At 43.6% G+C, this 10,902-nt stretch overlaps 1 protein-coding gene across 1 annotated transcript; it reads right to left on the reverse strand.

Annotated features, from left to right (window-relative positions):
- Nucleotides 1–9,082: 9,082 nt before the first annotated feature.
- RPRM (reprimo, TP53 dependent G2 arrest mediator homolog) lies at nt 9,083–10,562 on the reverse strand. The gene has a single exon (XM_007122803.3). It carries the CDS (start codon nt 10,307–10,309, stop codon nt 9,980–9,982), a length of 330 nt encoding a protein of 109 aa, XP_007122865.1. The 5' UTR covers nt 10,310–10,562; the 3' UTR covers nt 9,083–9,979.
- Between the last annotated feature and the right edge of the window lie 340 nt (nt 10,563–10,902).

Raw genomic sequence — 10,902 nt, forward strand, 5'->3', positions numbered from 1 at the left:
TATGTAGTAAAGGTACTGGATCAACCACTTATAAAGCTAGTTGGACAGTTAAAAGTAAAAAGTAGTAGAATCATCTATATCCACAATAAGTAGTTAAGGGATACAGAAAACAAAAACATGTACAATATGATGTCAAAAACATTAAAGGGGAGAGGGTGGGCAGTAAAAATGTAGGGTTGTTAGAATGTGTTTTAACTTGAGATCATTGACTTAAAATTATATACTATAAAGACACAGTAATCTAAACAGTGTGGTACTGGCGTGAAAATGGACACATTGATCAATGAAACAGAAAACAAGAGCCCAGAAATGAACCCACACCCATATGGTCAATTAATCTATGACAAAGTATGCAAGAATATACAATGGGGAAAAGATACCCTCTTCCATAAATGGTATAGGGAAAACGGGATAGCTACGTGCAAAAGAATGAAACTAGACTATCTCTCACACCACATAAAAAATAAACTCAAAATGGATTAATGACTTAAATGTGGGACCTGAAACCATAAAACTCCTAGAACAGTGGTCCCCAACCTTTTTGGCACCAGGAACCGGTTTCGTGGAAGACACTTTTTCCACAGACCAGGGTGGGGGGGTGGGGGCATGGTTCAGGCGGTAATGTGAACGATGGGGAGCGGCACATGAAGCTTCACTCGCTCAACTGCCGCTCACCTCCTGCTGTGCGACCGGGTTCCTAACAGGGTGTGGACCAGTACTGGTCCGTGGCCCTGGGGTTGGGGAACCCTGTCCTAGAAGGAAACACAGGCAGTGAGCTCTTTAACATCAGTCTTAGATGTCAAATTTTTTTTTTTGGATCTGTCTCCTCAGGCAAGGGAAACAAAAGCAAAAATAAACTAAAAAGCGTCTGCACACCAAAGGAAACTATCAACAAAATGAAAAGACAACCTACTGAATGGGAGAAGTTATTTGTAAATGATATATCTTATAAGGGGTTAATATCCCAAATATACAAAAAGCTCATACAACTCAGCATCAAAAAAAAACAACTCAATTAAAAAATGGGACCTGAATAGACATTTTTCCAAAGAAGACAAACTTATGGCCAACAGTCACATGAAAAGATGCTCAACATCACTAATCATCAGAAAAATGCAAACAAAACCACAATGAAACACCACCTCACACCTGTCAGAATTGCAATCATCAAAAAGACAACAAATAAGAGACAAGATGAGCTTACCTGTTGTGATGAGCCATACGAGAAACACGCTCCTAAACACCAGTCTTTATGGTTGATAGATTTCCTCTCTGAGCCCCACCATCAGCTCCTCTTCCCACTTGTGAATACGAATGAAAAGGTCCACTCATACAAGTCTCATGGGAGGAGAAGATACTTGCAAAGCAGCTAGTCGCAGTTAGCAAGGTTATTTCCCTAAATCAGAAGGGTGGAGCAGGCAGAGCAGCTGGAACCCCCCCAAAATGAACAATGACAGTTCAATTTCTATACAGATAAGAAAGCTAAGCCAACTGTCTGGGTTAGAATGAATTTAGATGAGGGACAGTTAAGGAACAGAGAGTAAGGAAGGATTCAAAGAAAGGTAATAAAAATATCACATGTACCTATAGGGCAGCAGCATTTCCAAGGAAGATGGGTCATGGCAGAGGCTTCATCAAAGTGAGTTTGTCAGATCACCTTGGGAAATGCTAAATATTTTCTCTATCCCATGGAGAGTCATGAAGCCTAGAAGAGAGATCCTGCAGCCAGTGAATCTGCCTAGTTTTGTCTAGTACTACTTTATTATATTAAAGACACTTTTTAGCACAAAATTTACCATCTCATCTTGAAGACATTTTTATGCCTTGTCAGGTCTACGGAGGGCGGATGATTTTATTCTCATAAACAAACAGAGATGTCAGATAACTGGTAGAAATTCATATCACCAGGTACAAGGTGGTGGCAATGCCTGTCCTCCAAATCCAGGTTGTTGTCCAGGCTCTTAGAACATCAGCTCAGACACAGAGACTCTTGGAAGAAATTATAAAAGGCTTCTGAGCCTTGCTGGAAGACAGTTGACAGAATAAATAGAGTAAATAATTTTAAAAGGAATACTAAATTAAGAGTCAAGAGATGCAGGTCCCATTACTGGCTTCACCACTGGCTGGCTGTGTAGAACCTTGGGAAAAAACTTTACCTTCTCCAGGCTTTGGTTTCCTTGAATGAAGTGACAATCATTTTAGGCACGCAGCAACATCCCTACTGCTTCTTCTAATGATAGAATCTCTTTCTCATGTAAGCACTCGTGGCCTTGTGGTTTGACTCCTTGTGGAAGTTGAACTGACTCTATTTCCCCTTGCTATCTCCCCTCTCACCACATGGGTGGTATTGGCTGAGCACACCCTTCTTCTGGCACCTACCTCAGTCACAGAGATTTGTTCAGGGATGGATACATGACCCAAACAGGCCAGAGTTTGCCCAGGAAAAGACAATTTCTTCCTGCTATGGTTGTTAAGCTGGTATATATGGTAAGATGTGAGTGTGAGCCTATCGGAATCACTTTTATTCTTTTCTTTTTCCTGCCATGTGGAAAGAGCTTTACTGAAATATGGAGAGAATGGAAGAATCTGGTAAAATCATATATCAGCTTTTCAGACAGCTGAAGCACCTGTATCCTTGGACGTGGGAGTCACAGGAGTCAGTAAATTCAGTTGTTGTTTTTTTTTAATTAGCTTGAATTGGGTTTATATTGGTTGCTACCCAAAGAATCTTAATTAATCCAGCCCATTCTCACTTGAACATTTCATGAATTTAGAAGATACTTATGTTACTTAAAACAAGGAGAGATTATTTTCTTAGAAATTCATCTATGAAGTTGGGGAGGGAATTTTACACTTGATCCTTTTGTTAATTATTCATTCATTGAAAATTCCTGGTAGGGGCAGTGAATAGAACACTCATTCCCAACCTGAATTTGTAGAAAAATGTAAGTAGCCTCCAGAAATTCATTTGCAGCATTTTCTTCCAGCCTCCACCTTCATGCTCATCTTGAGCTTGAATATATAATATACAGTGAGCCTTGTGTATGCTGCCTAAAGACACAGAAAAGTCAAATTAAGTTGAGTAGGTCAGATCCCCCGAATCAATATAGAGAAGAATGGAGGGTACTTCATGTGTGAGGGGAAAAGTCACAAGTGTGCATGGCTCATACAGCTGGATCTCCAAGGACACATGGGCACAAATCAAGCAGAAGATAGGATGGAAACGTAGAAGACCCCTTTAAATTCCATGATATTTTGCACTCAACTTCCAAGATCTAAGTTAGTACCCAGTGCAGAGTCATGCCATAATGGTTACTAAATAATACATATTTATTGATGATAAAGATAAGAAGATCTGGCAAGGCCTCTTTGACCTCTGGGTATAAGAAAATTGAGCTGGCTAACAGGATGCTTGCAATTAGTCCAAGACTTTGCAGAGTAGAAGAGAGAAATGGAGAAGGAATTAGCAGTCTTCCACATTCTGCTCACATTGCTGAGCTCAGTAGTCTTTGATCCTTTTATTAAGTCCTCTAAATGTAAAAGTTTTTAGTCACCGTTTTGAGAATTCAGAATCTGCCTGTCAATTTCTAGAGACTTAACTTGATAGGTTCTTTTTGTTTTCATTGATCTTCTTCAAATTTAGGGTCCCCTCTCATTTCTCCTAGCTTAGCTTTTAAAGATTTTCAAGGTTGTACAATATATTGTCTTTGACTTTTCTGTTCCTTGGGGATTTAGCTTCTTTTTCTTTCCAATTCTTAGATGATGATTGAAACATATATCTCAAGATATAGATGTATTGTAAGACTCCAGGCACCTTCTATAAATCTTATTTACTGAACATTTTGGGAGTATTTACTTGCAACTTTTTCTATGCATTGTTTTATTGTAAGCAAATAAGTAGCGTAAAACAAAGAACTGGGGAATATGTGATGCTTACATTTAGGCTGCAGCGAAATGGATGTGTTTCATCGGTATACAATACGAGAAACACAGAGTGGGAGTGTGCGCATGTGCACCTGCCTCAATCAATACTATTTAAAATATGAACTACAAGATCCCGCTCAATTTATAGGAAAATAAATAAAGCCAAAGAGACACTCTGTATCCCAGAGGGATTCTTTTCCCAAAGCAATCAGACATCAGGAGTCTTGGTCTGATAAAAATCAATGACTCTTTCAGGACAGTAGATCTTTAGATGTGAGTCAGGGAAGGAGTACATAATGAGAGAGGAATTGGTGAGGATAGAAGGCAAATACGAAAAAAAATTGATAAGAGAAACTGTAACATTGTCTCACTGTAATTAACCATGTCAGTGCATGGGCTATAGCATAATTACGTATGTATATTGATATCACTGTGACTTCCAGACGTAGTAAATAGAAACAATTTATTTATTATTTGACTTTGTGGGTAGATCATATGCCTTCCCTTATGTGTGTTTATCTGTGCCTGTGTTTCATGGCTCAAATGTATAGAAATCATCTCATTTTTTTTAGTAATAAGTTGTACCACATACACATGGGTGCTTGACCAGTACTATCTAAATGTTTGAATTACAAGTTCAAAATATATTACTATCTACTAGAAATCACTTTTAAAATGGGGGCAGGGCAGACTTTGGTTCCAACATTCTCATAGATCGTTTGACCTTCTATATATTGATCACTCTGTGCCTGCATTTACCCACACAGAAATATTCAGCAACCGAGCGCTTACATGTATTTAGGAAACTATTTACCCATAATCCCTTCAAAGTATATATAAACAGTCAAATAAATGAAAATATAACTTGTTTATTCTCATTTAGGATGGATTGTTATTTGAGTTGGAAGTAAGCCACTGTTTACAAGCTTACTGAGGAATATTTTAAAATGCATTTAGTTATCCTTACAATAATAGTCCTTGTAGAGCTCCCCTCTGATATATTCTGAATTTCTGAAATATAAGTAATAAATTTAGATTATTCTATTATGATCACCAGAAATGTTACATGACTTGCTGGCACTATTATATACTTTATTTTCTCCTGAACTATACTTTGCAAGAATTTTTAAATCTAAGCTGATGCTATAAAATTAATACTGGACTTTTAAACATTTTAAGCATTTAAAACAATACAAAAATATCTGGAAAGAAGGACAGAGTGATATTGGCTATGAAAGCAGTTAACCATTGAGCCTTTAAATTCAGACATTAGGTAACTATTACTACTGTTGGAGCGGACTTTAAAACACATCCCATTTGAGCTATCGTGCACATATCTAAATGGAATTTGGCAGGTGGGTAAAAGATGTATTGATTCCTGTTGGGGTATTGCTGTAGACTTACTTCTTCAACAGGCTTTCAAACTAGATTTGAGTCTTCCAGAACAAACTGAACCCTGGAATCCTTTCTTGGCATTGCAACCCCCAAAGTGACAAGTCTAATAAGCCAGGGCTAAGGAAGGCTATAAACTGCATGCGAAACAGCTGTTGTGTGCTCTTGCAGAAGCTCAAAGGGGAAAAAAATGCTTTGAGGGAGAAAAATTGGCTGTTAATTAATCTTCGAACACCCAAAAAGTTCCTTCAAACAACAATGCATATTAGTCTAAATGTATATGGACTTAGAGGAATCATTTGTTGATTATGTGCTCCCTGATTCACTGGGCTTTCCTTTCATTGCTTCATGCAGTGACAACACAGGATATTTAAGGCACTGGTTAGATGATGTGTGATCTGTCAGCATATAAACTGCTGTCTACCTAGGCCTGGCTAGGTGTCTGAAATTTTGCTTTGTAAATAACATCCCGAGTTGAGGAGCACTTGACTTTAGCGGGAGGGTGTTTCCTACCTGAAGGACCAAGATTGGAATGCCAAAACATATTCTAAGATACCTATTGAAATGAGCTAAGAGACAAGGAAATATTAAACAAATTAATTCAATAGAATCACTGAATAGGATTATCCTTTTATAGATAGAATCTATCTTCCTCATTTTAGGGCTGATGCCACTCAGTTATTTAGAGACCAGAACCAAACTTCGTTACATCATAGGCCAGTATGCTTTTTCCTCCCTCACTCAGAATTAGTGTAAGAAGACACACTAACAGACTGGCCCAGGATCCAATGAGAAGCCAGGGTGGCTTGAAAATCAGAAAACAGGCACAGAGAGCCTTAGACTTAATACAGTAGTGTGACCTTTATGCTTAGACTAGACTTGAAGGTGTTCAACACTCAAGTCCTTATACATTTTCAGAGAAAGTGGGAAGATTCATAACAACAGTCTTAAGAAAAATAACATTTATTAACAATTGGCTAAGCTACTTATGTAGCGGCCACCCAATTAGGCTCAGAGGCATCAGTGGCTATCTGCGCAGCCTGAGAGGGGCTATAACCCTGCTAATCCACTTGCTGTGTCTCACAAAAACCTCTCCCTGTTTCTGCTGTATTTCCAGAAGGGTTTCAGGAAGTATCAGATGCCTCCCCATGGACCACATGCCAGATCCAACAAGCTTTTACAGGAAGCCATCTCCCTCTCTCTCCCCCCCTCTCTCTCTCTCTCTCTCTCTCTCTTTCTCCCTCTCTCTCTCTCTCTCTTTCTCAGGGCTTCCCACTAATTACTGACCACATGGTGGACTTAAGTGTAGGATGATAAAATCTGCCTGTTTGCATCTATCCCTCTCAATTCCCAGTCTCTTAAGGCTGACATTGTTTTCTTATATGAAACCCAGAAAGTGACTTTTAAAACTTACTTTCCTTGTAGCACATCTGCGGGAAAGGATCAACATGCCATAAACTCTAGGCAGGATTTAAAAGTTTCATTTAATGCATTTGTTAGGATCAGGAAAAAAGACAGTCAAAGGCAGAGTGAGACAGGGAGTGGTGTAGGGCCTGAGAAAGTGGTTGCCGTGTGGCCACTGGGGAATAGGGAATGTAAAAAGCTTCTTGCACACATCGCCTCATCTATAAAAACCAGAACCACTTGGCATCTGTCTAAGTAACAAATGGATCTAAGGGCTGTCGAGAAGAGTTGGCAGGAAATGGTCCCCAGGGCTATGATATTTTCAGATCATGTGCATTTCCCTATAATGCATAGTTCATGGATTACAGAACTCTGTTCACATGTCTTTTCTATCTGAGGACTAAATTTTGCAGGTTATGATTTGTCTGACTATCACAGTTTCTGGTGGTAAGAGAATAAATCTGGATAGTTGAGATAAGGAGAAACTGTAAATTTTGCTTTCGAGGTGCAGGGAAGAGGAAAGCAGTGTGAAGAAGTATTAAGAGGAAAAAGGATGGAGAGTGATCGTAGTGATAGTGGAGATAAAGAGTATTAGTAGAGGAAAGAGTAGTAGGGGCCTTGGGCAAGCCCCTCTCTCAACTTTCAGGAATTTGGCCTTAAATGGAAACCTCTGTTCTATAAGAACAAATACAAATTGACCTGTAGGTTTGAGACCTTTCTGTGTCTGACGTTCACTGTAAGCAGGTACCTTGTACTCAGCGGAGCACAATGTAAGATTCCTACACACACACTCTAGCTGATTGGTTTTTGATCCCAAATCAGTTTCCACTACAGCACTGTGGGCTAATAAATCTGTGGGAAGAAGAGACCCTCAGCAAGACATTGCAGCCACAAAAAACAAAAACTAAAACAAAAACAAAAAACTGAGTTTAATTTTAAAAGTCTGGTTTGTCCTTGAGTGAACTGGTTGTTCTGCTTTGTTTCTTTCTTTGAAATATGGAGGCCACAGAAACTGTCTACAAAATAAGAAGTCTCCATTTCCTATCTTACTCATTAAAAAAGTAAACTGCTTTCCACGACTCACTCTTGACTGCATGTTGACCCTGCTCCCCTGCCCAGACAGAAGTAAACAAGCAAACGCTTACCTGCTGAAAATACAGGAACAATAGGCAAAACTTCAAAATCCTTGCTTTTGAAAGCCTGATATCTATTAGCAGTCAAAAAACCATTCTAGGTCATAATTCCTGACAAGATTTACTTTGGGACTGAAACAGACACTTTATAGCAGACAGGATGTCAAAGGACACTCAAACCTTTCGATCCCAACCCTTGAGTCACTGACATTGTTTTACCAGTTGTGCCTCTTCCCAATTAAATGGGACACTTCGTTGCTTTTTAAAAATTTTTAGTCCATCTTATACCTGCTATTGTGAAGCCTTTAATTGCTATTGCATAGTAGAGGATTCTTTATATTCTTGAAAATATTTAGGATCCTACCCCAGGTGTAAAAATAAACTGCTCAAAACCTCTTGTCAAGTTTAAGCTTGAAGCTATTGTATCCTTTGGGTTATTTTCACATTCACGGTTTTCCAGGCTCTTCTTTCCAGATTCCCTTCAATTTCTGAGCTCAAAGACCATCTGTAGCTCCCTCCAGCCCACCTTTCCCAGTTTCCCAGTTTTAACACACATCTCCTTATATTCAGGACCTCGGCTAACTCCTCTGAACCTTTTTGTCCGGCCTGGGGCTGATAACCCAGGCCGGGTTTCTCTTTTAATACCGCCTTTAGCTAGAAACGTAATATGGCAAAGACAATGCATGTCTTGTTTTAGTAACAATGGTTTACCCCAGGGAGAATTAGCATCACTATGTACTTTACTACCTACTTTTCTTGGTGTTTTTTTTTTTTTTTTTTTTTTTGATCCGCATCCTGACGCCGTCTTGCTGACGTTGGTCAGGGGAAAGATGCCCTCCCTGAAGGCTGGACAAGCCGTCTCTTCCTTTCATTAGCAGTGTAACCCTGTGTTCCCCCCGGAGCCCTGCACGGAAGTGTAATCTTCCCGCGGGGGCCTCCCGTCGTCTCGCCTGGCTCAGAGAGCTGAGCCTAAATGAAATATAAAATATTAACTGTAAAGGAAAACAAAGGATGCTGCCTCCAGGACAGCTCCTGTGCCTGCGGCTTGGCCATGTCTCACTCGTCCCTGGGCCTCTCTGTCTCGCTCCCACCCTCGTCCCTGCGTAGGATCCACGAGTTGAATCGCAGCTTTCCAAAGCGAATTCCACCCCGAACCGGTAACCCGAGTCCTCACCGTCGCCCGTTCCCTTCTGCCGGGAGCGCAGAATGACCACCAGGAGGCCAGGAACAAAACACTTAAATGTTGCATTTATTAAGGAAATGTTAAATAAGTGGGGGGGGGGGTCAAAACGGTGTCACGAACGTCAAGGGCACTTTTGTGGCGTAAACCGTGCAGTCACGAGCTCGGAGTTCTATTCCGAGTCTTTGTCCCGGGGCCAGCTGGAGGGCCAGCCCCTCCCCCCGCCCCCCAAAGACCCAGTTGGAAATGCACGAAAAGAAACAACTCACCCCATTCACAGGCTCCCCCTCCCCCCACCCCTTCTCCCAACACAAAACTCTAACCCCCAGGCAGGCAAACAGGCCACTAGGACGGAAAAAGACTTATCAAATATTTGTATTCAAGCAAACAAACACAAAATCCCTTAAAACGGCACGTTACAATCAATCAAAGGTATTTATCGCCCCTCCTGCCAGGGCTGGGAGGAGCGGGAGGGAACGGGCGCGAAGCCGGACACGGATTTGTGTGTCCCCGTTAGTTCGGTTAAGTGGAGTATACGCGGGTCACTTTTCCGGTCACCAGGCAAGCGGTGCCGTTGGTCTCTCCCTGCCCGCCCTCTCCACCTGCCCCCAGAGCTTGGCCCACCTGCGGGTGGAAAGGGGCCTTGGCCCGGCCGGTGTCCCCGCATCCCGCGCCAGCGGCAGCTTCCAAAGTTCTGCGCCCCAATCGCCTTCTTCTTGCCACTTGCTGCTGGAGTCCAGAGTCAGGGCTTTCTTCTCCTATAGCCACGCCTGGGGACTTTCAGAGAGCCTGCGAGAAACGGGTCGCTTCATCCCGAAAGGCAGAAGTCGAGAGAAATAATTGACTCCGACAGGTTTGCTTCGCCCAGTCTCGGATGGTGAGGGGGCGCGGCCCGGCTGGTGAAGTGGGGAGGCGTGGGGCGGCTGCCGCGGGGGCCGGGGGCCCGTCAGTAGGGCCCCACGACCACGGCCTCCACCTCTTTAGACGGTCTCCGGTCCTTCACTAGGAAGTTGATCATGCCCTCGGACTTGATGAGGAGGTTGCAGCCAAGGAAGAAGATACCGAAGACCACGGTGAGCGAGAGCACGCACATGACGGCGATCTGCACCACGCGCATGATATACAGGCTACGCTCGTCCGGGCCGCCCTCCGCGAAGCCGTCGTCGGTCACCACGGATGCCTGGGTGCAGCAGCGCACGGCGCGCTCCAGTGCCTCACTGCTGTTGGCTAGGAACAGGCCGGCCACATCGGTCTGGTTGCCCAGCGTCGGATTCATCGCGGGAGCGGGCGGGCACCCCGGGAGGCGCGGGTCCGAGGGGTGGGAAGGCGGTGGCGCGGGAGAAACAGGTGAGCTGAGCGCTCACTTGCAGACTTGCGCGCGCGGGGACAGCTCGCTCTCTCCTTTCCAAAGTCCCCGGGGCCCTGGGAGTTTCCCCGGAGCCTTTCCGACGAGCGCCGCAGCCTGGCTGGTCTGCGCCGTCTGCTCCTGCCCGGGCGGCGCTCGTTCCCGGCGCTTGCTCGACTGGGGGCTGTTGGAACTTGGCGGGGCTGGGCCAGCGGGGCCGTGGGAGGTGCGGACGGCAGCTGTAGGGTGGCTGTTCTGAGCGAACAGCGGCCCCTTCCGGCCGTGCCGCAGCTCTGCGCCCGCCGCCGTTGGGCGGTGTGGGAAGCAAAGGGGCGAGCCTCTTCCTGCTTTTCTTGCTTCGCCTCTTTTCCAGCTCCAAAGGCTAGGCAGAGGTCACTGTACTTTTCTGGGCTTGATGGATGATTGAAGCGTTTCGGGTGGTGGAAGAGTTGCGACCAGCTGAAAGTTTCCTAAGAACTGGGTCACACCAGTTCTGTGTGTCCTTTGCCTCCCGCCCCTCTCAC

Source organism: Physeter macrocephalus, chromosome 2 (genome assembly GCF_002837175.3).
Source record: "Physeter macrocephalus isolate SW-GA chromosome 2, ASM283717v5, whole genome shotgun sequence".
NCBI lineage: Eukaryota > Metazoa > Chordata > Mammalia > Artiodactyla > Physeteridae > Physeter > Physeter macrocephalus.